Source organism: Plecotus auritus (genome assembly GCF_963455305.1).
Source record: "Plecotus auritus genome assembly, chromosome: 4".
Taxonomy (NCBI): domain Eukaryota; kingdom Metazoa; phylum Chordata; class Mammalia; order Chiroptera; family Vespertilionidae; genus Plecotus; species Plecotus auritus.
In genome coordinates, this window is record NC_137775.1 from 2,390,902 (window position 1) to 2,416,370 (window position 25,469).

At 40.0% G+C, this 25,469-nt stretch overlaps 1 protein-coding gene across 8 annotated transcripts in view; it reads right to left on the reverse strand.

Moving 5' to 3' along the window:
* Positions 1 to 25,469, reverse strand: part of QKI (QKI, KH domain containing RNA binding) — a 136,252-nt gene that overhangs the window by 15,132 nt on the left and 95,651 nt on the right. For all 8 annotated transcript variants that reach the window (XR_013960544.1, XM_080667085.1, XM_080667080.1 and 5 more), the window contains exon 4: positions 16,331 to 16,474. Coding sequence is in view for 7 of the 8 variants with exons in the window: in XM_080667085.1 (XP_080523211.1) it covers positions 16,331 to 16,474 (144 nt within the window). In the remaining variant the exon portion in view is untranslated. The remainder of the gene's footprint in view (positions 1 to 16,330; positions 16,475 to 25,469) is intronic.

Genomic DNA, 25,469 nt, shown 5'->3' on the forward strand with positions numbered 1-25,469 from the left:
TGTGCATGTTCTGACAGGAGTGGTACTGGTAGGACAGCCTCCTTTACGATAGCAACTGTAAATGATACGAATTCGCTGCCCCAGGCACTAGAGCAGAAAATGGGGTGCTGTAATTTTTAGTAAAGAGAACTGGTACTATAATTTGTAGTAAACAAAACACGAAGAAATTAAAGGAAAAGATGAGTGAACATCCTAAGATGTTTAACGTGCCGCGGCCACCTTTTCAAAGCCCACTAGCAGAAAACGGAGAACACCTTGCATGCCTGTGAAGTCACTGTTCTGTGATTCCTATGAACTTGTACAGGTGGACGGAAAAAAGCACCCTGATTTCTTTGAAAGTGCAGCAATTAATTGTTCAGGATAAAAAGAAGTGAGCACTATTACTGGAAGGGAAGAACTGGAAACCTATTACAATAAAACTCCTTACACTTGCTCATTGAAAACTAGTAATACCAAAAATGAAAGCTAATCATGTAACTTCACACTGAAATCTCTCTACATAATAGAGTGATTACCAGTAAAAGTATATAAATTATACTTTTATATAAGTCAGAAGAAAAGCAATAGCCATACTAAGGTCACCTTCCACAGTGAGAAAGCAGTACCCGTTTGAAAATGTCAGCAAATTAAGAACTAAAGGTGGGATAAGTGATGGTGGGACATCATGCCTCACGGAACCCATACAGAAGAGGCACCTGAGCACGTGTTTTCCTCGGCTTCTTTTGGATCACCAAATTCCTACGCTCATTAGCTGGACGCAGTGTCAAACAGGGAGAAAGGCAAAGACAAGATGATGAAAGACACGTGTGCCCACCAGGGGTGTGCACGCATGTGCACCTTTTGCAGGATCAGGAAACTAAGATGCAGTGACATCAGCAGAGACCCTCCGAGAGGAGAATGGAAACCAGAGCAGCAGAGCTTTCACGGGGCGGTGCCAAGGGGTATGCCCAATGACGTCACTAGAGGCCACCGAGACTTACAGATGACGAACCACGGTGTATCCCCTGGACTGTGTCACACGACGGCAGGCTACACTGCACCTCCTAGCAGACACAGAATTTAGCTGGCAAAGCTCGAACCTGACCCTGGTGGCTCACTCCAGAATGAGTTTCATTCTGGTGTCCCCACCACTGCCATGACTGTGTACGACTCAGAGCAGAACGCCACGTCTCATCACAGACTTACTTCCATACTCAAGGGGTTATTTTAACCCTCTGTCCTGCTTTTCTCAATGAAACACACAGTATACCCCTCCCTGAACACTGCAGGGTGTACGCCCCCTCTTTTTCACACGTCATCTCAGGCAAGAAAGCTCGCTGGTTTCTGAAGGTGCTTGCGCCACTGTGTTAACAAAGCACTTCAGTCCTTTCCATTACGCTTCAGCTATCCGAGGAGAGCCAGGAAGCCACGTGCCTGGTGGGCCAGCGCAGGCCAACACAGGAGTATCACCCTACTCAGAACAGTGTGCAATTTACATCTTATGAATGCTTATTTCTGGGAATTTCCATTTAATATTTCCGGATCACGATCAACTGAAACTGTGCATAAGTGGGGACAACTGTATTTAAAAAGATAAAATCAAGACAGTACAGGGACAACATATGTAATTGATATCCTAAACTGAGATAATCTCAGGGAGACAGAGTGAACAGTCCCCTACTGCTTAACATTAACCTTCTGCCTTCGTAAACACTGCTGTTACAAATTGCTTTTCTGATTGAGGATTACTTCTTTTGAATAAATACCAAGAAGAATAATTGATTTATTTATACTCTCTACTTTATTCCAGCAGATGCACACACTATTAAACTGTGTTCTGAAAAGGCTTTTCCAATGTACATAGCTACACAAAGGTGCAGGTATTAATTTTATGGACCCTTCAACAGCTTTATTTTTAAAAATCTAATCTAAGCAAAATAATTGCTAACTGAATGAGAAAATGCCACTGAGTTCCTTGAATGAAGGCTAAAATTGGACCTTTCTCAGGCCTTTGCAAGAGCTGTGATTTCCCCACTTTGTCTTCTTTATGAAAAGTGTCTGCTAAAATTGTATTAAGATATGCTAGCTCAATTCACCGAAGAGGCTATGCACACGGTGCAATTGGTCACTTTGGGACTGGTGGCACTCCTCTGACAAGCTAGCCCAGTAAGCCCACAGAAAAGATTAGAGTACTAATATCACTCGTGTTTGGACTCAGCTTTAAGCGCTACTGTTTTGTTTTGTTGTTGTTTTTTAATTTAATAAATCTTTATTGTTCAGATTATTACAATTGTTCCTCTTTTTCCCCCATAGCTCCCCTCCACCCGGTTCCCACACCACCTTCTGCCCTTACCCCCCTCCACTGTCCTCATCCATAGGTGTACGATTTTTGTCCAGTCACTTCCTGCTCCCCCCACACCCCTTTGTCCCTGAGGATTGTCAATCCACTCCCTTTCTATGCCCCTGATTCTATTATATTCACCAGTTTATTCTGTTCATCAGATTTTTTATTTACTTGATTTTTAGGTTCACTTGTTGATAATTGTTGTTCATAATTTTTATCTTTACCTTTTTCTTCTTCATCTTCTTAAAGAATACCTTTCAGCATTTCATATAATACTGGTTTGGTGTTGATGAACTCCTTTAGCTTTTTCTTATCTGTGAAGCTCTTTATCTGACCTTCAATTCTGAATGATAGCTTTGCTGGGTAATCTTGGTTGTAGGTTCTTGCTATTCATCACTTTGAATATTTCTTGCCACTCCCGTCTGGCCTGCATAGTTTCTGTTGAGAAATCAGTTGACAGTCATATGGGTGCTCCCTTGTAGGTAATTAACTGTTTTTCTCTTGCTGCTTTCAAGATTCTCTCTTTGTTTTTTGCCCTTGGCATTTTAATTATGATGTGTCTTGGTGTGGTCCTCTTTGGATTCCTTTTGTTTGGGGTTCTCTGCGCTTCCTGGACTTGTCTCTTTCTTTTACCAGGTGGGGGAAGTTTTCAGTCATTATTTCTTCAAATAGGTTTTCAGTATCTTGCTCTCGCTCTTCTTCTGACATCCCCATAATTTGGATGTTGGTACGCTTGAAGTTGTCCCAGAGGCTCCTTACACTATCTTCATATTTTTAGATTCTTTTTGCTTTTCCAGTTGAGTGTTTTCTACTTCTTTGTATTTCAAATCTTTGACTTGATTCTTGCGATCCTCTAGTCTGCTGTTAGATCTCTGTATAATATTTTTTATTTCAGTCAGTGTATGCTTAATTTCTAGTTGGTCCTTTCTCATATCCTCGAGGGTCTCGCTAAATATATTGGCCTTTTCTAGAAAATTCTTGAAAAACCTTATAACCATGGTTTTGAACTCTATATCCAGTCATTTGTTTTCCTCCATTTCTTTCGTTTGTGATCTGTTTCTTTGTCTCTGCATTTTGGCTGCTTCCCTGAGTTGACAGAGTGGCTTTGTGTGCTAGGTGTCCTATAGGGCCCAGTGGCTCAGCCTCCCCACTTACCTGAGGTGGACACTCTTGGTGCACCCCTTTGTGGACTGTGTGCACAGTCTTGTTGTAGTTAAGCCTTGATTGTTGTTGATATCACTGGGAGGAACTAACCTCCAGGCCAATTGGCTATGAGGATCAGCTGTGTCTATGCTGGGAGAACTTCTGTGCTGGAGACACGCTTATGAGACAAGACTTGCAAAAGCCTCTGTGCTCAGCTTGGATGGGGTGGAGTCTCAGGGCGGAACAGACAACATTGGTTTCCCGTCAGCCCTGCCAATAGGCTCCTGTGTCTCAGTGTCCCGTGGTAATCGCTGCAAGCACCTCTGAGAGAAAGCAGCCTTAGAGTTTCGCCTGCTGCCAGACAGTCCAGTTTCTCCCCGAATGAGTCTGGGTCCCCAGAGTCTCGCTCGGAACTGGAGTTCAGTGCAGTTGGGAGCTTCTGTCTCCCTCCCGCTTGAGAAAGCCAGCCGCGTACTCAGTTGCCCGACCTCTCCGCGCGTGCCTCGGTACCTGTGCCTTCCGCAGTTCCTCTGAGTCTCAGTGTGCTTTTCTCTTTCCTGAAAGTCCAGTTTCACCCCGTATGAGTATGGGTCCCCAGAGTCTCGCCCGGAACTGGAGTTCAGCGCAGTTGGGAGCTTTTGTCTCCCTCCCGCTTGAGAAAGCCAGCCGCGCACTCAGTTGCCAGTCCTGTCCGCGCGCACGTCTCAGTACCTCTGCCTCCTGCAGCTCCTCTGAGTCTCAATGTGCTTTTCTCTTTCCTTCTAGTTGTAGAATTTCCACTCAGCCAGCCTTCCTGTGGTTCTGGATAATGTCCGTTTCATCTTTTAGTTATAGTTTTGAAATTGTTGTGCGAGGCAGCAGTTTAGGTGTTTACCTATGCGGCCACCTTGGTTTCTCAAGCTCTATTGTTTTGGTGTGTGTGTGTGTGTGTGTGTGTGTAAAATACACACATATATGTAGGTGTAATATGTGTATGAATACATATGTATGTACGATACATAGTTTTTAAACATCTGCACTTCTATATTTTTTCTTCTTATCATGGAAAACATCATACATATACTCTTAAATATGTTATATTTCCAGTGACAGATTTTTATACTTAAAATACTTCCAGTCTATGCAAATGGAATTCATGTAAGAGAGGTCTGCCTTGGAAACTGCCGTGACACCTTTCCTTCATTTAGGAACACCACAGAATGGATCAAAGACGCTTTGACTGGTCGTGCCTCCAACTGCGAGGCAATCTAAGAGTGACTGCTTTCCTTGGTATTTAAACCCCAGCAGCGTTTCTGTGCTGCCGTAGACTCCGGTGCCTTCGCTCTAGTTATTACGACTTGCGGCAAAATTCTTACCACTGGCATCCACATACAATCACTGGTATCTTTCTTAACAGATGAGTTTTTATGATAAAAAATGAAATTAGGAAGCAATGAATTAGAGAACAACATACACAATGGCTAGCTACTATAGTGGTGGTTAAATCTGACTGATCTTCCACAGGGAAGCAGCTTTTATATTAAGGTGGTTGGTGCTTTAAATATTTGGTATGAATATTTAAGAAACAATTAGCTAATGGAGAGAACCAAGATTACAGCTCTGGTTCCAGTGTTACCTGGATCTCTCCGGTTACATATTGGTTTTGTAGTATTAGATTTAGAGCGCTTTCAAAAAGCTTTGTTTACTGAACTCTCCTAATTTCCCATGAAAACACTTTTTAGGACCAAAGTTCTGATAGCATATTATAGGAGCACATCTCTCCATTTGGTGAAGAACAAATCATATAAAACTACACTATTAGGTTCCTGGTAATACAATTAACTACTGGTCAATAAATTTAAATAGGTGCTTTAAATAACACAGTACTGTGTTAGACTTAAAAAAAGAATAGAACTCTTCCTTTAAGAGGTCATGAATAACAAAGTGAAGACTATTTCTATTGCATATTAATATGCACCCATTTAAAAAACGATAAAAAATGTGCAACGTTTTTAGGCAATACGTTTCTATTTGCTGACCTTTCACTGGAAGTCTTAAGTGGCTTTAAAACCACTGGAGTACTAAGACTAATCTTTTTTATGGTTTTTCCTGAAACTTAGCTTCCACTGTGAAATCCATCAACTTCCTCCACGTCCATTCCAGAAGTCACTATAACACACCAACTAAACGAGGAGTGTCCTGAACCTGCCAATTACTTGGCTGAGGAGTGTGGTAGGTAAGGGAACCACCCGGAACAGCTGGAGGGGAGGCACACACGAGAGGACGACGGGCTAGGACAGTCCTGCTAGCCAGTCTGCAACGTGACCACGCACGGAGGGACGCCGTGGAAGCCTGACCCGCAGTGTGAGGGCACTCCCTCACTAGCAAGAAAGCTCGGCTAGCACTAGACCAGAGCTCTCCCTGGCTCTAGTCCAACAGTGAAGACTGAAAAGACAGTGATGTGCTACTAACAGGCAGAACCAGAGAGGACGTGTGGACAGACTAGACAGTAAGGAGGGGGCGGGGAAAAACCCGGAGGTAAAGTGAACACGGCAGGACTCCCAGGCAACTAATGCCATTCACCTAAGAAAACAATGGAGGGACCGCTGGATGAGGGCAAAGGCAGTTTGAAAATGTTATGTCTAAAATGGATAGAAGTCCTCCAAGGGGAGGTACTGAATGGATTGGTGACCTGGAGTTCAAGATTAGAAGCGCACTGAAGAATGATCACAATGGCACTGGTCCCGAGAGACAGGGTTATGGACGAGTGTGCTCAAGAAGAACAAACTGGAGAGACGATCACTCTAGAAAAGTACTACCTATAGTGGGAGTGCGTAACATTTCTGAAGAGCGAGCATCAAGTGATCCAATAAGTAACTGGCAAACTCATTAATTTTGTCCTAAACTCACTGATATTATTAAGTCTAGGTCTTTCTATGCACTGAAGTCTTGGTTTCTAGGCTGCTCAATAGCAGCTTCTCAATAGAAGTTTGTGAAGTGAGTTGCTTGGAAGTCATTAAATGAGTCTTTTATAAAAATCTCCATGAGTGTGTTATAATTCCATAGAATCCAAATTCAGTAATCAAAGTATTTTGTTTAAAAAGAGTATACTGCCATCATTCACAGGTGAATTCATAAAATAAGTTAATATCACAAAGTAAGCTAATTCATAAATCTGTTGTCTTGCTCAGAGATCTAGTATTCTATAAAGCAGTTTAACAAAATAAAAACTGATGCTACGTTAAAGGCAGAACTTTAAAAACATGTTAATTTACATTTTATAATTGAAATATACATTAAAGATTAAATGTTTCCCCCAAAGCATTAGGGGTTGAGAGAATTAAAAAACAATAACACATACACTTACATAATTCTGCAGTACAGGATTCAGAGTAATTCTCGCAAAGGAGGAGTCTATTATTAATAAGTGTCGCTTTTGAAGTTAAATTTCCAGTATTTTATTTAGTTATCCAAAACACAGAGGAAAATCAAGTCATAAAATAAGATACCGAATAAGTTTATCTGAAACAATCTTAATATAATATTGAATGCTCATCTGAATTGTTAATATACTATTAAAATTTCACAATAGTAGTATCTGAAGAATTTTACTAATAAATACCACAACACTTGAAATGTTGTCAAGAAAAATTAAATATAAGGGTTAAAATTACAAGCAAATAAAATAAAATAAGGGCATATGGTTTATTTAATTTTTATCAATCCCATCTCACTGTTCCTTAACACAAAGTGAACGGGTTCCAAACGCTTTGCCTATATAAGGAACATGATGCTACTTACCAACCATGAGACGGGCGTGCAAACACAGTAAAGGGATGTATGAAAATAACGGAAGTAAAGAAAACACAATGAGGAATCACTCACTTTTTTTCCTGTTAAATAATTTTAATTCTTTAATCTATTTATATTTAAAATTAATTTTAGAGTATCTGTGTATAATATCATACACTTAATAAGAATATATATATTTAAAAACCAAAATGCATTATCCTGGCCAGTGAGGAGCATATTTACTTAAGGGATAGAAACATTACGTTTGATAAATGTAACATACAAATTCTGAGGGAGGCTGGAATACAAGATTAAAACGGAGGGACTTCCTATATGAACTGCAGATACTGGTAAGGAAACAAACGTACAGCGCCCTACTATTCCGTGCCCAGAACTTTCTTTTAGTTGCCGGCTATCTACAACGTCAACCTCAACAAAACGTTATGTTTGGAGAAGCTACTCAAGGAACCCTTACTGAGAATCAAAGGAGAGTGTTTCTTACACTGAGGCCATTTGTGAGCGTTTCATCAGTTACCCTAGACAACGCACATTCTGTTACCATCACCGAGGCGCTTCGTCAAACTGAGCTCCGAATTTGGGGAGAAGCCTGATGCCCTGCCGGACAACAGGACGGCGAGCTAGGGCGTGCAGAGCTCACACAGCTCTCCGCGATGACAAGGGTCTGCGATGGCAGTGATTAAGGCTTAAAGACTACACCTGTCAAGCGTCTTCATCTCTCCAAATGAACTGAGGTCTAAAGGCAGAGTACTTTTAATTATTGGTGAAAATTCTAGTTGACACAATGCTCCCGCGGCTGCCCTAATGCAGAATAAACAACAAGCCACAAAATGGATTGGAGTATAAAAAGTTATTGATTTAGAATCAGGTTAAATTTTAGCATTGTCCTTCTTCGCAAGAAAAATTAATCAGCACATGCCAATTTCTGTACATGTCTTTTTCTCTCATCATGTTTCCTAAGGCCGTGAACATTCACTCATTCCTATCAGAGTACCCAGCACATAGAATACAACACACATGGCGTTTTGATTCCAGGAGTTCTAGATCTCTGAGAAGGATATGATGGTCTTTGTATTCCAAATTTAAATGATATTTCAGAAAATCTTACCTGTCATTGTGTTGTTTTATTCATTTACTATAGGATTTTAATAAGACTTATTTTAATGTGTAATTATACTTTAAGGAGTAAAGATTAACATATAAATGCTATATTTACTGAACTTTTAACAATATTGTATACCTTCTCCTCTGAATTAATCATTCTGCATACCTGCATCTCCTTATGGCCTGCATCCCCTTTTGAGGCCTAAAAATTAAAGATGCATCTACATTTTTTAGGCCACAAAATTAGCAACAACCAAATTATTACTTTCCTTACGAAACTGTAACCTAATGGCTTGAAAATGTTAATGGACTTCCCCAAAGACCTTGTTTTATTTAATACGAGAGAGTATTTTATAGTCTCAAAGCTTTAAGTACGTAAATGTCAGTCTTTTTCTGGAGGGCAGCTATAAACCACTAACGCAGGCAATGTGACCCTCACGCTGTCCCGAGGCCTGTGAGGTTGTGCAAGCGCCAGTGCTGGGCATCCCCCGGCACCAGGGAGCCTTTGCTCACTGCGAAGCCATCCCGCTGACCCAGTGCTGCCAGGACACAGCGGAGCTGCAGCTTCCCCAGCGCCTGCATGCAGCCTGCGCGATCCAGGTCGTGCGCTCAGGACCCTATTGTTTTCCACAAAAACCACCCATGTTCATCTTACTTTGTGACACACACACACACACGACAAGTGCAAAGACACAGACTGCAAGCACTGAGGAAAACGTTAGGGTCACATGAACGTTTATTAAAACAAAACCATCACTTTACCAGCATCGTTGGAAGACGATATAATTTAGGAAGGAAAGGTTACATGTCGAGTTGTGTCTTCTTCCCTCAGAGACTTGGAACAACATGCCTTCCCTTAGATGTGTTTATGGTGTGTTTATGGTGCACTACATGTAGTGGGAAGACAAGCCTTCCTAAGCAACTGTCGGCATGGAAGCATGGAGTGGCCTGCTACCTGCCCTTCCTCTAGGAGCGAAAGCAGGACTGGTTGCTTTCAAACCCGTAATGTATGAATTTATTCAAACCTGCCAAATTGCTTTAAGTAAACGCCTCTCACATTTGAAAATTCTCATGGCAACTCCTTTAGTTTGGCAGACTGGCAAACCCAAATGCAATCCTTTTATCCTGCAGCTAAACCATTACAATGGTAATTCTGCTCTGACACTCTGAAGAGGCTGCTAATTACTGTACTCTGGGTCCCTAGACAGATTCCCCATTCAGATTACAATGGCCGTGCATGGCAGCAAACAGTACCAACACCACCTTTCTTTGCCTGACAGAGATGGTCTCTCACAACACAGCTCTATCAAGGAGCAGGAGCATCACAGCTAGATGTGTCTTAATGTATCTTTTAATACCTTGCCTTCTTTCCCAATAAAATGAAAAGGAAGCCAATAATGCCACAAACTTTAATTATTGATAACTTGGTTAAGAACTAAATGCAGAGCTACCAGTTCATTAACGATCCTGTTAAAAGAACTTTAACAATAAGATTTCTCTATCTCTAGAGTCATTCCGTCTCTTCCTCTCTTACTCTTTTATCTATTTTCAGGTTATAATAAAAACATTTTTAACTGAGTCAAATGCATATGGCATTTAGAAAGAAAAGAATGTTTGAGAAACATAAAAAGCAAACCTAAAAAAGTATTTTGTGATGCTCTCTTCTCTCTACTACTCTATTAAATTCTGATGACATCTGCAGTTTTTAAATAAGTGAATTAAAATTACTTTTGCTTTAATACATATCTTCAATTTTCATATTTCTTGAAATAACTGGCAACAACTTTAAATTTCAAAATCTCCAGGTAGAAATTTGTCAGAATCTACTAGATCATCATTTACTTTAATATTACTGAACTCTGTGTTAATAAATAAATGCTTTCACAAAGAGATCAGCTATATATTTAAAACTGACTCATGTTCAAGTCCTCAAACATGTATAAGTAGATTACAGAGAAAATGAAAGACCAAAGAGAAGAGGACACTCACACCACCACCAAGTAAACAAGCCTGAAAGGAGCACTTACCAATTCTCTGGGGCTGGTGGCACCTCGTGTCCCAGGCCCGTTGTGAATTCTGAGACCACATAAACCTCAGGGCCTGAAACCACTTAATTCCTCTGAGACAGGTTAGTGCTTCTCACTTAGTCTTTGTAGGTTAGTATTCTATCTCCTCAACAGAAACCTGGACCTCATTGCTACTGAAAGGGAGGAAAAATTACAGCAAGGAAGAGGAGACTCAGGCCCGTACCCTCACCTCTCCTTTCTCAGTCTTCCTGTCGACAGAGTGCAGCACAATATTCCCCTACTTCCACTTCTAGAGTTTCTAGGTTCCCTGGAGATTAGAAAACACCACAGAATACATAGCCATAAGGTCTTAGCTAATGACTACAAACAATGGGTCTTATTTTCAAACTCACTGAGATGAGAAGTGAAAGAGGGATGGCACCAATACCTGAGATGGTAGGTGCACACCCATAGTAAGTAAAAGAGAATCTGTGTGTGTGTGTGTGTGTGGGGGGGGGGGGGAGTGCAACTTACAAACCATGTTATGTTTTGGTAACATTAATAGTTTCATAATTTTCTTGCTTATTACGCCACTGTAAACAAAAGCCTATACTGAGACCGGGGTTAGCAATGAGGGTTTTGTAGGTAGGGAATAGAATTTCTTTCTTGTGCGGTGCATCTGTGACCAGGAGCTGAGGTGGTCATTGATATGGTCAATGATGTAGCTGAGGCAACCAGTCCATGTCCAAGAGGAGAAAAGATGAAACACGTGTCCTGTACTTTCACATAAATTATTATGACCTTCCCAAGGACTTCTAAGGCAAGTAAGCAGTAATAACTCAATTTCACCAATAAGGACAGTGACAGTTCCTGACCAGGATTTATATAACCCTACTGTATTTCTCATCACTTTTAATAACCTGAAATGCACAACTCGCCAACCCTAAAATGCATATATACTAAATATATCTCTATGAATCTGTATATTGATCGTCCAGCTCAAGTCTCACCAAAGTTGCCATTATATAATAAACAAGTGAAATCTTTTAGTTATGCCAAACCCTGGCCATGCAGGTTGTGTAAGCTATATATACACGTATATGTACTTGGGAATGAGTGAGTACACCAAATTAGTTTGCCATTTCAGTGAGATCAAGGAGAACACACTAGTGTGTGTATTTTTACAATGAATGGATGGAGATCTTTAGACTCTTTCAGTAATTAACAAAGCTAGGAGGGAAAAAAGGTAAGAGGAAGAGAAGACCTGAACAACATTTCCAACCACCTTCACCTAACTGACACCTATACAGCACATAGTCAACTACTACAGAATGACATGCTTTTAAATGTACATGAGACATTCAACAAAACAGACCATATGCTAGACTACAAATAAGTCCCAAATAGGTTAAAAGACTGAAATATTACAGATTATAATTTCTGAGCAGAACAAAATTAAATTAGAAACCAGTCATAGTAAGAGAAACAGATAAGTCTCAAATATTTGGAAATAACCCATGGGTCAAAGAAAAAAATCATGGAAATTAGAAAATATTTTGAACTAATCATGTGTCCTGTACTTCTACATAAATTATTATGACCTTCCCAAGGACTTCTAAGGCAAGTAAGCAGTAATAACTCAGTTTCACCAATAAGGACAGAACACAGTTAGGGAAATGCCAACTCCTCTAAGAATCTTACCTTAAATTATTTTCTGTACTCTAGCAACCTAAAACACTGTCAACCTGGAATAATAACACTCGAATAGCTACACTTGGGACAGGCAACAAGCATTGAAATTACAATATAACGTTATTTTGGTGATGCAGCTAAAGCAGTTTTCAAATAAAAATTTATGCCTTTAAAGACAGTTCTCAAAAGTAGAAAAGAAAGGTTTCAGATCACTAATCTTCCACCTTTAAGATGAGTGAAAGTAGTATGAAACCACATCAGGTAGAAGGAAAGTGTAAAAGGAGAAATCAATAAAATAAAAAAGGAACAAATAGAGAATATCAACAGAAACGAAAGTTGATACTTAGGAAAGATTATAAAATTAATAAAGCTCTAGAGCTAGAATGACAAAAAAAAAAAAAAAAAAAAAAAAAAAGAACACTTCTATAGATCCTACAGACCTTAAAGATGAAAAGATAATATTATGAACAATTTCATGGCAGAAATCTCATCAACTTAGATGACATGAATAAGTGCTTTGAAAAAAATAAAACAGAAAAAAAATTTAAGAGTTCTATATTTTACAAATAAATTGAATTTGTAATTGAAAGCCTTTCCACAACAGCACAAAAGCCACAGATTAGAATATTTGTCTGATAAAACATTTATTACCCAAATCTACAAAGAACTGATAACTCAGTATGAAAAACGACAATAAAATAGATTTAAACAGATTCTTCATTAAAGAAGATTCACGAATTGCTAAAAAGGACATGGGAAGATGCTCAACATCATTTGTCTGCAGAGAGATGGAAAATAAAACCACAACAGGTGAAAGGATCGATAAACGGTGCCTCTCTATTCTATGGAATACTAATTATCTCTTTATTCTATGGAATACTAACTATCTCTTTATTCTATGGAATACTAAGTATCAACACAGAGGGACAAGCAACAGAATGGAGGAACCTCAAAAAACCCAGGCTTATTATTTATTCTCAGACAGGCAGAAAATAACTTTCATCCACATGAAACTTAGAGAAAGTAAACTGAATATAGAAAAAAGTTGACCAACCAGAGAAAGCAGAACGGCAGTGGCTGGGAGGTGAGAGAAAGGGGAGTGGGGAGATGTCGGTCAACTAACGTACGCATAGTGGGAACAGTTAAGAATACTGTGGTGTATTCTTGAAATGCTACGAGAGAAGATCTTAAAAATTGGTCATTGTGAGGAAACGGATGTGGTTAACTTAACTGTGATAATTTCACTATTTCTATGTATGTCAAACATCATGTGTACAATTTTTGTCTATCATATGTCAATGAAACTGGAAAAAAATATAGAGAGAGTTTTGAGGCAAAGTTAACCCCAGTATCTGCGTGGGGGCAGCGGGAGAGAGGTGGTTAATTGATGGTAGAGTAAGAAAACGGGTGATAGAAACCTTGACTGAGGTAACGATGATAAGTGTATATAGCTTCAAACTCAATCTGTACACTTAAAATGAACGTGTCCCATTGTCTGTTTAAAAAGGAATGGGAAAAAAAATCTCAGGAAGAGTTTTCTTTCTTCATGTCTTCAAAATCACTCCATTAGCATTTTTAAAACATGTAGCTCAAATTGTATTTAAATCAGACCTAGGAGTTTCCATATTACTTCTCAGATCTTTAGAACACTAAATGAGAATGTATTCCCAGAAATTTTGATGGCCAAGTAAACGTGGAAATTGTTCCTACCAGGGGTTCGCAATACTTACTAGCATATTAAAACCTCCTTTACCCAGAATCCCTATGAAAAGTGTCTCACAGAACACAGTTAGGGAAATGCCAACTCCTCTAAGAATCTTACCTTAAATAATTTTCTGTACGCTAGCAACCTAAAACACTGTCAACCTGGAATAATAGCACTCGAATAGCTACACTTGGGACAGGCAACAAGCATCTCAAATAGTTTAGGTCCAAAACTGAACTCTGATAATTCCTTCCAAGTCTGTTCCTAGTATCATCTTCAACAAGGTAACAGCATTATATCCTTCCAGCTGTTCAGGCTAAAAACCTTGACGTCATTCGTGACTCAGTGCTTTCTAATATCCAGCAGTCCAGGGGGGGACCCTCTTTTCTGCCAAGGGCCATTTGGATATTTATAACATCATTTGTGGGCCATACAAAATTATCCAATTAAAAATTAGCCTGCTACATTTGATCAAACATTTAATTAACTCACCCCTAATGCCTTTTCACAGGCCTGATTCACTTTAAAAATGTACTTAGCATCAGACCATGCTTCACACCTTCACCACTATGGCTACCTTGGTCCCACTCATTATCATCTGTCATCTGGATTAATGAACAGTCCAGAAATTGGCAAACTTTGTAACGAGCCAGACAGTAGATGGCTTTTCCGGGCATATGGTCTGTGGTGCATACTCAGCTCCTCCATGGAAACGCCAACGCAGCCACAGACCATGTGTAAAGGAAAAGCATGGCTGTGTTTCAGTATCATGTTAATGAACAATGGAATCTGAATTCCAAATAAAGTGCCATTTTCCTTTAAAATATGAATTGTATGCGTTTTTTTCAAAAGCTTCTGTACATCATTTAATATTCAAAGACAAATAATTTTAAAACCAAAATGGTCCTTACATTTGCTCCAATTCTCATTTTATAAATAAGAAAACAGAGAAGTTTACTTACTTTCTAAAAGACACATAATAGTAACAGATTCTAATTGAATGTTCTTTCCCACGTTAATAATATTTAAAATTAAAGTAGCTTACAGCATGATTAGAATAACATAATAGGGTGGTCTACTTAATACATTAGGTGAAATCATTTGTTTAGTATATGATATGAGCTAACTATTTTCAGTTATACGTAGCAAAAAAAGGCCTAATGTTAAGTAACTTGTTCTGATCATAGGACTAACAGACCGGTATGCCTAGGGGAAGAAAACCCCTTTCTGTAAATTTCTTTATTACTGCACAATTATATTTTAAAAGGAGAGAAATTATATGGCATAACAGTATACCATTATAGATTTTAAACCTATCAAACAGAATTTACATGGAATTCTTTTCTTTCAAGGAGATAATTTTGTCAAGTAAATAGAAATGTTTATGTTTTGTAAGTTTACTTGTAGAACAAACTACCTGGGGAGTAGAGAACAGCCAGCATTCTACTCATTTATGTAAATGTCAACACATTTCTGTTGGACAGAATACAAACATTATTCCTCGTTTTTTCAATAGCAAGTTAGGGTCCACATTTCCATATATTTTACTAATGTAAAAAATGTTAGTTATGTCTTAGAAAACCAGTAATTTATTTTTTATTTTCCATTGAAAAAGATGATCCTCTGGTAGTAATTCCATCATCATTGCTAAAGTTACTACAGGCCCATGGAAAGAGCTGACAACCTGGTGAAGGCCTGGGAGGGGCGGGTGCAGGGTGGAGGGAGTGTGGAGGGGGAGGAAACAGAAAAAGGGGACATCTATAATACTTTCAACAATGAAGATAAATAAAACATTTAAAAGATTATAGGGTGGTGAATGCCTGCGGCGAGGGCCGAGGGTGGGCTAGAAATGGGCCGATGGGGAAAAAGAGGGACATGTATAATACTTTCAGCAATAAAGCTTTTTTAAAAATTATGAAGTTACTATAGGTTTCTGTAACAATGAGGAAATGACAAAAGGGAGAAGGGAGTAGAGGGAAGTAGATGGAGAAAGTGAGCGGGAAAGGGAGGAGGATGAGAAAGAACACAAAGGTGCCTGGTGCACTAGTGAGAGCGAGCTCTTACTTTTCTAAGAGACAGTCCTTCATGGTATGGGACATCTCTCTACGTGGACAATGATGGGCCCGGAAGAGTACGTGGAACCCACAGGCAAGTCAAATATGTGCCCCTCCTAACACAGCTCACCCAGCGTAAGTGTCAGCTGTGGACGCCTGTGCACTCATCACCTCTTACCGGAAACGGTTCCACTCTAAAGAAAGCTCTCCTTTCCCGACTCATGTCTTACCCCGTGGCAGAGCGACACCAAGGTAAAACACGTTTGCAAAGTAGTCCACCGATTCACCTTGCTCCCTTCACAACTCTAATAAAACAGGCTTTTGCATTTACAGATCTGACTCATGCCTATGTTGTCTACTGTATTATAGTAAAGGAGTTATAAATAATTCTTATACTTTTATTTAAATAAAATTTCTAACAATACCTGTTTATTACTATAATCTTACAACAATTTAAAATTAAACTGGAAAGGGGGTTGGAAGCCAAATCTAAAACTTGGAAATTGTTACTTACTGCAGGTACCAGTAATTTCTTCACTTCTTCAACGGCTCTCTTCAGTTTGATCTCTGCTCTGTTCTGAGCATCTTCCACAGTAATCAGTACGTGTAAGTCTTCGTTGAGGTGCTCCCAATTGGGCTTGCCTCTATTTTGCTCCTCCTGAAAAATTTACAAAGTAAAATATTACACGTTTTTCAAAAAAGAAAGTATACTTTTCATAATACTAATCTGTTGGCAGTTATTTAAGATAGGTTTACATTATTTTTCTATGATGACATTATAAATATTTTGTTACTTTCCTGGCAAAAAACCTGTGTGGAAGCCCAGTGGATCAAATGATAGTTAACTCAACAAACATTTGTTGAGCACCTACTCGGTACCATGGAGCCGGCTGCTTAGGATTCAATAGTGAGCGAACCACCCAGAACCTGTTATGCCCTTATGTACACTAAGAAAGTCATTCATGGTGTTAGCCTTTGGTTAATATGAAAAAGATGTTGTTATTTCTATATTTTGCCTATAAGACCAGGTCACTGGGGTAAATTTAAGTTAGTCATTGTCAAGGTCACATAGCTGGTAAGTTGCCAATTTAGGGGTTCAAAATTAGGAAAACTCAAATTCAGAAAAGTTTTTACAATTACTTTTTAATTGACGGAATTCAAGATTAGGGAAAATGTTTTGCAAACAGACATTGTATAAGAGAAATGCCATTTGTTTTAAGTATTTCAAGTAGTATTTATGGAAATATTTCGTTATTACAATAATGAACTATTTTTCCATCATTAGCTTACTGTAAAAACAGTGAACTGTCAGGTTATTCTTCAATGACATCAACCCACAAGTACTAGTTTAACAGAGAATATCTAGTTCCTTCCCTGAGTGCTCAATCACCTCAGGAGGACTCTTCTCCAGGTGGAAGCACTGTTGAGCTACAAAGAGGTACAGTGAGAGTTGCCACATTTCCCTTTCTCCTAAGATACAACAATTTCAGAACTGCTTCTTTATTACGTTTTAGAGAAATTTAATACATACTATCCAATAAAAGAGTAATATGCAAATTGACCGCAACTCTGCCACACCCACAAGCCACGCCCACCAGCCAATCAGGAGTGAGTATGCAAATTAACCCAACCAAGATGGCTGCAGTCACAGAGCAAGCAGGAGGCTTTGGTTTCCCCGGCAATGAAGGAAGCCAAGCTTTCCGCACACCCTGGCCTGCCTTGGCCTCCACTTAAGGCTACAAAGTTTCAATTATAGAAGATAAATAAATCCCAACAAAAATGGATGCAGCCATGGAGCAAGCAGGAGGCTTGGCTCCGTTCAAGACTACAAAGTTCCAACTATAGAAGATAAATAAACCCCAGATACCAGGGCCTCTGCTTGGGTCGCCAGGGGGCGTGGCCATCCTGCAAACCACCACAGGCCCCTCACCCAGGCCTACCCACGCCTCAAGGGAACCCCCACCCTGATCCGGACACCCTTCAGGGCAAACCAGCTGCCCCCCACCCATGCACCAGGCCTTTATCCTATCTAATGAAAGACTAATATGCAAATTGACCATCACTCCAACACATAAGATGGCTGCCCCCATGTGGACACAAGACGGCCACCACAAGATTGCCAGCAGGGGAGGGCAGTTGTGGGCGACCAGGCCAGCAGAGGAGGGAAGTTGGAGGCGACTGGGCCTGCAGGCAAGGGCAGTTGGGGGGGACCCAGGCCTGCAGGGGAGAGCAGTTAGGGGTGACCAGGTTTTCAGGGGAGGGCAGTTAGGGGCAATCAGGCTGGCAGGGGAGCAGTTAGGCATCAATCAGGCTGGCAGGGGAGTGGTTAGGGGGTGATCAGGCTGGCAGGCAGAAGCCGTTAGGGGCATTCAGGCAGGCAGGCAGGTGAGCAGTTGGGAGCCAGCAGTCCTGGATTGTGAGGGATGGCCTGGATTGTGAGAGGATCGGGCCTAAACGGGCAGTCGGACATCCCTCGAGGGGTCCCAGATTGGAGAAGGTGCAGGCTGGGCTGAGGGTCACACACCCCCGTGCACAAATTTCGTGCACCGGGCCTCTAGTGTATACATAATTTGTAATATATAACTTATACTTACAATTTTAATATCAAACAAAATATAAACATATTTAAAATACAAAAATGGTATAAATAAATGCACCTGGCTTAGAGCAAGGTACCATATAAGCAATAACTACTTGCCTCTTGTAGGTTACTAAATTGTGAAATTCTAATCAAAGAAAATAAAACTGGTATAAATGAACAAAACTGGTATTAATGAAAGCAGCTGTCTATTACAACTCACATGTCTGCAGAGGCCATGTGAGAAAAAAAAAATCTATATAGCTTAGTCAATAAGAATAGAGTAAGTTGTAAAGATGAAATATATGCTTCTGTCTTTACTTTCTGTTCATAACCTTACTATGGAAATGCATCCCCAATGTTGTGTGGGGAATGAGCAACCAGACAAAGCGCAGCAGCCCGGGCAAGGCCATCAACATGACCCCAAAGAGTGCGCCCGGAGCCACCACAGTCGCTCACAGGCCTAACATGGAGGTATTTCCCGGCAACAGCAATAGTCAGTGCCCCAGAATAAAGATCAAGAACAGTTAGAAAGACAAATAGCTGCCCAGAAAAGTAATATTCACACGATCTGGCACCTCATCAGAAATTAATAGGCAGACAAAGAAGCAGAAAATTATAACATCTGATGAAAAAAAAAAATCAATCAAAACCAACCTCGAACAGACACAGATGTTATAATTAATAGAAACAGAGACACTAAAAGCTAGTGTGTGTGTGTGTGTGTGTGTGTGTGTGTGTGTGTCCGTGAGATGGGCAGACAAAAGCTGGAGGATTTAAAGAGAAGGACTTCCGTGACAGGAACAGAGAACAAAGTTGCAGTGTAACTTTACATTGTGCTTTGTTAAAGAAATACATTTATGAGTTGTAAAACTCCTGGGTAAGTGCAAACAATTCAACAATTTAAGTGCTGATTAAAACACACTTATCCTAATGCTTGCTTCAAAAGAAAGTTTTGCTTACAGTTTTTAAAAGCTGTTGAAAGAACAAACACAGACAAGATGGTGAATCTCTACATCCCTGCCCACAAACTGCTGGTGGTCTGGCACCCCTAGCTCCCAGCCAAACACTAGAAATGCACTCCTGAACAGGTCCCCTTGCTGGAACGAGGTTTTGAGGGGGCAGCTGATGAGACCCTTTATATATTGAAGTCTGAGGTGTCCAGTCTTCTCTGTCGCTCCACCCCAGGGAAGGCTGCCAGCCCACAAGCTGGGGCAGGGGACAGGAAGAGCTTTCTGTGTGGACTCTAACCAGCCACACACACACACACAAAACAACCTGAACCAAGAAAGTAACCCCAGAGCAAGGAGAAAAACTCAAAACTCTGCAGAGTGAAGAGAAGATACTACACCCTTCAAACAAGCAGAGTCCTGGCCGGTGTAGCCAGTGGTTAGAGTGTTGGCCCGACCGTGGAAAGGTCTCAGGTTCGATTCCCGGTCAAGGGCTAGGACCCGGGTTGCGGGTTTGCTCCTCACCCCAGGGAGGGGCGAGTGCAGGAGGCAACCAGTTGATGTCTCTCTCCCCCCACCACTCCGTCCTCCTTTCCACTTTCTCTTAAAAGCAATCGAAAAAATGTCATCTGAGGATTAACAAGTAGAGAATGCTATTAAAAGAATTCAAAACATTAAAAAAAAAACCAGAAACATAAAAAAGAACGACACTAAAAATATGACAGTATAAAGGAAAAACTGAATAGAGATTAGAGGATAAAATTTGAGGATTTCTCCCTCCAACTAGAAGCATAGACAGAGAGAGAAAATGGTAGAAAAGTACAAGAATTACAGGTCTAGTCGAAGAGGTTCAGAAACTGCATGATTAATGTCTCACCAAGAAAAAGAAGCCCACAAGTGAAAGTTCATCAACATAACCCATCCCTTTACCACAACACTGACAGGTAAGAGCTTTCAAATGAACACGCCTCCTCACCTCAACGACTCCGTGAGATGGGAGCCAAAAGCAACCAGTCAACGGAGAGCACAGTAAGCACCTAGTGCAGTAACAGAAATAAACACCAAGGACTCTCTTCAATGGGGGTCAGGGGACGGTTAAGGCAGCAAAGTGGGGGGGGGGGGGGGGGGCGGGGAACCCCGTATCCACATAAGTTCTTACAGAATTTCCTATTTTTAATCTATAACCATATCAGACTTCATTTTAAAAAAAAAAAAGGTTTTAAGATAATTCTGCCCAGAAGTTGCGTTGATCCAATTGTAGTCCCTTCTAACTCAGAGTTATGGCTAAGTAAATTCTTCCAACATTGAGTTTTAAGCCTAGTAATTATTCAACACAAATATAATTTCTCCCTGTGTTCTCTTTCTGTTTCTTAAATAGATAATACAGGAAATCTGGAGTTGGCAAATACTATAAAAGTCGATGTTTATTCCTATAAAGGTTCTATTTCAGTCACAAACAAACAAGAATTAGAATAAGACTATGTGGTACATACTTCTGTATTCCAAAACACCTACATTAAGAATCCACCCCCCAAATTTCTCACTTCAAAAAATGATCTGGGACAAAAAAGGTGGAAAGGAAGCTAAGAAGAGGAATAACAAATAGAATACACATGAAAAATGGTTTCCCCTTAGAAACAGGGGTCTATGAGGCATCAATTTCTTTTTAGTTACATTTAGTTATATTTCAGGAGTCAACTGAGATGCTAATGTAGAAAAACAACTCATTATTACTCATGATTATAACGTCTGTCTTATGGTTACCCAAAACAATGTCATTTCAGATTTTGTGCCTCTAAATCTTCAGCAATACGGAACATCAGGTTTAGATTTCCAGCACAGTCCTCCCGGCCGATTGATTCTCAGACCTCCAAATGAGACTGCCAAGCGGATGTGTCTATCGTGGTCCCACATGTCCAAACTGCAGCTCCTTATATATCCCTCCTCCAAACGGCCCACCATTTATGACTCAGCTATTATTCCTCCTGAGGTTTTTTTAAAGACGTGTGGATTTTTAGAACTTGCGGACAAGGACCAATTGATTTTGTAGAAAAATGTTTGACCTGCAGCCATAAGCTTGCCTGTGCCCTGAGAGAGGGAGGGGCTGCTATCCCTACAGCCTCATTTCGATCCACACCGCCTTCAGGTACCACTCCTTGCTCACCGTCCCACAGCAGCTGCCCCTCCCTCCACACTGCGAACAAACTGCCTGATCCCAAACACAGACCGTGATACCCATAAGTCTACGCACGTTACCACCCATGTCCAGAATGCTCTTCTTCCCTTCTTTAACATTTTACCCTTTGCTCTAAAAATCATACTATAATTTATGGTTGTGTTTGTCTTATTCTTGCTATTCGAAAGTTTGATTTCAGTTAAATACCAGAACCATGTCTGATTTTTCTATTCTGTTTAAAAAATAAGTTTTTATTGATTTCAGAGAGGAAGGGAGAGGGAGAGGGAGATAGAAGCATCAATGATGAAAGAGAATCATTGATCATCTATTTCCTGCATACCCGACACTGGGGATTGAGACCACAACCCAGGCATGTGCCCTGGTCAGGAACTGAACTGTGACCTCCTAGTTCATAGGTCAACGCTCAACCACTGAGCCATGCCAGCCAGGCAATCTTTTATTCTCAACAGTATATATGCCCTGGCTTTCCCCATACGTAGCTTTAAACAAGTATTTACTGAATCCCACAGCCGAGCTTTTACCACTGAGGAGCATCATTAAAACCACGTGTCATTAAAACACTGCAGCTTCCCACAGCGCTCGGCCACACTCTACACGACGGCGGCTGCCTGTATGTGAGACTCCTCAGAGCCTCCCCTGATCATGTGTGTGGTTCCTGGGCCTCTTTTTGACCCCGTTCAGATGGCAGGTTCCATGTGACAGGGTTTAGCCCTACCTTTCATTCTCGTTCTCTTACTGCTAGTCCACTCTTAGATTTCCTACCATGATTCTGATGCGGTCTGATTCCCTATCCCATCGAAGAGATTGCCTTTCCTTTACTGTCACCGCTATACCACAGCTTGTTTCACTGGGTCAGGAGGAGGAGAAGGGTTACAGTCTTCTATGACCTACCAGACTGAAGTTGTATCTTAACGCGACAGAGCCACATGCCAACGAAAACCAACATATACAATTACCATGTGTACAAATATGCTCCAAGCACAAAACCACTAACCTTTTTTGATTTAAGGGAAGCTGAGATGACAAGACAGCATTCAAGGAAATGGAATACAGCTTTATTTATATAGTAAATTAAAGCTTAATAACATACTAAAACAACCTTATAACACCACCCATACCCAATTAGAAAAGTTAGACACCATTACCGATGATACTTTGTTATAGGTCTGCATTTTTGACAAGAATACTATAAAGAAAGAAATTCCAAATAACTTAGTCTTTCAGGTGATGATAAAACACAAACTGAGAAATGAAAATGGTACCCTAGCTGGTTTGGTTCAGTGGACAGAGCATCAGCCCACAGGCTGAAGGGTCCAGGGTTCAATTCTGGTCAAAGGCACATACCTAAGTTGCAGGCTTGATCCCTGGCCTGGTCAGGTGTGTGCGGGAGGCAACCAAGTGATGTGTCTCTCACATCAATGACCCCCTCCCCTGCCCCCATGTATCTCTCTCTCTGTTCCTTCCCTATTCTTTCCACTCTCTCTAAAAATCAATGGAAAAATATCCTCGGGTGAGGATTCTCTCTCTCTCTCTCTCTCTCTCTCTCTCTCTCTCTCTCTCACACACACACACACACAAAGAAATGAAAATGACGATAGCAACTGAACTTTTATTAAACACACTGCATTCTAAGAAACATAAACACACCACCTCATTTAATCTTGTCATGAGAGCAAAACTATTACTCTTACTAACATGTTAATGAGGAGGGTGAGGCAGACATGACTTGCCAAGTCATACATACAGTAAATGTTCCACAGGGCAGAATTGTAGAGCATGCACTCTCAACAACTAATTCCTAATATAAGACACATCACCTACACGAGAGCCCAAAAATTAATAAAATGTCCCCCATTACTAGCTTCATATATTAGTGAAAGAGACAGAAACAGAAGAGTGAGGTCTTAAATCTTTAGAAAATCTTTCTACTCTACCATTTACCTTTAAACATTTTTTTTTTCTCTGTGAACTTCTAAGCACATCTTGTCCTCGAAGAACTTTATAGTAGGGACTTTGGATGGAGATAAAGAAACAAACTAATTGAGCTTATTTGGTATATCTGTGTGTGGTTTTTGTGTTTTTTTTTAATACTGGTCCCGTATCTCCTAATTCCATATCAAGTGCTCTTTCTCAATAAGTGAATTCCTGAATAGTTCACATGAAAAGCAGTATCAAAAACTAACAAAGAAGCACTGGCTAAACAGATCTCTTACATCTACAAAAATGCTTTTTACCGAGATCAGAGAATTGCCTATCAAATTTCAATGACACAAATACATAAAAATAGCAAATCTGTGGGCACTTACACAGAATCCCAAAGTTTCAATAAGGCATGGTTCTTAAAACTAAAATGTGGTCTTAATACAAAATGTATGCATATAGATATAGATCTCGAACATTACTACTAAGTTAGAGATATTTAAAGCCACTGCTCTGAAACAAGTTCTAACCATTCTTTTTCAATAAAACACCAACCCTTTCATTTTTGACGCTGCTGTTTACAGTGATATGAAAATACTAGTGGCCTGGTGCACGAATTCGTGCACTGGTGGGGTCCAGCCGGCCTGCCTCCGATGGGAGTGGGCCGGCAGGGGTGGGGGGCCAATCAGGTCGGGGCTGGCCAGGGTTGAGGAGTCCCAGGCATTCTGCTGTTCGGTCTATTTGCATATTATCCTTTTATTATATAGGATTTTTCAAAAAAAAATATTCTCAATGTTAAAGAAACTATTTTTTATTGTTTTTTGATTAAAAACAAAAAACACTCGATGAGTCATTGCCCTATGAAGTTTTAAGTTATGCTAATTACAGTATCTGTTTGAACAAAGTAATTATATTACATGAAGCATCAGAACTCAGTAACTGTCCCCACCCCTGCTGAGAGACTCTTTTAATTATAGATTTGTAGTCAAGCAAATGAGCACAAGACTTCTCCCCTACTGAGCTCTTAATGTGAAAGTTCACATCCCAGAACCTCCCAGACAGGAATTCAAGTGTTATAAATTTGAGTATAACACTCTTACAAATATATACATTTAAGCCAAGTGATAAAGCTTACACATATAACAGTGTCCGGTAGTTTAGGAAATGTTCATTGAGAAACTGGACATAAAATGATTTTACATAATTGTTCACTGACTCTAGTTATATAAAGTTGATCTCAAAAAATTTTTTACTTGAACTTAAGTACAACAAACAATTATGTTCTCAAAGCAAATTATTTTCTAATAATATATGAACATTAGAATAATTTTATATTCAGGTTGTTGAAATTATCATCTATAAAAGTCTTTATAGGCAGCAGAAATTCAATAAATGCTTATTAAATTAAGCACAATGGAACCATTTGCTAAATTCAAAGAACGTTATTGTTTTATGTCAATAACTTTCCAATTTAAAAACAAAAGGACTATCCTCAATACTTTTCCTTCCCAAGAAACATCTCTCTCCTATAATCACAATACTAAAAGACTGCCAGGTAATGACCTCCTCATAATTTTCACATATTAATTCCACTATTTAATTGCAATTAATGCATGTCCAAACTAAACTTATATATACCCCAATTCTGAACAAATACCATTGGTCTGTCACAATAATGACCAAAACTCAGATTTCTCTACATCAGAGCTACTCAGTGAAAATCATTTGGATGTGGCACACATAGAGTGAGACCAGAGCTGGCTGCATGGCTGGTTGACTACAGCGTCCTCCCATACACCGAAAGGCTGCAGGTTTGATTCCTGGCCAGGGGCACATGCAGGAGGCAACCGACCAATGTTTCTCTCTCCCCTTTCCCTCCATCTCTCCCCCTTCTGCTCCCAATACCAATAAAAACATTATCTTTGGGTGAGGATTTTTAAAAAATAGAGAAGAATAGTATCTGGTGGAGAATTCTTATGGAAACTTTGGGCTGAGTTACCATTATAAA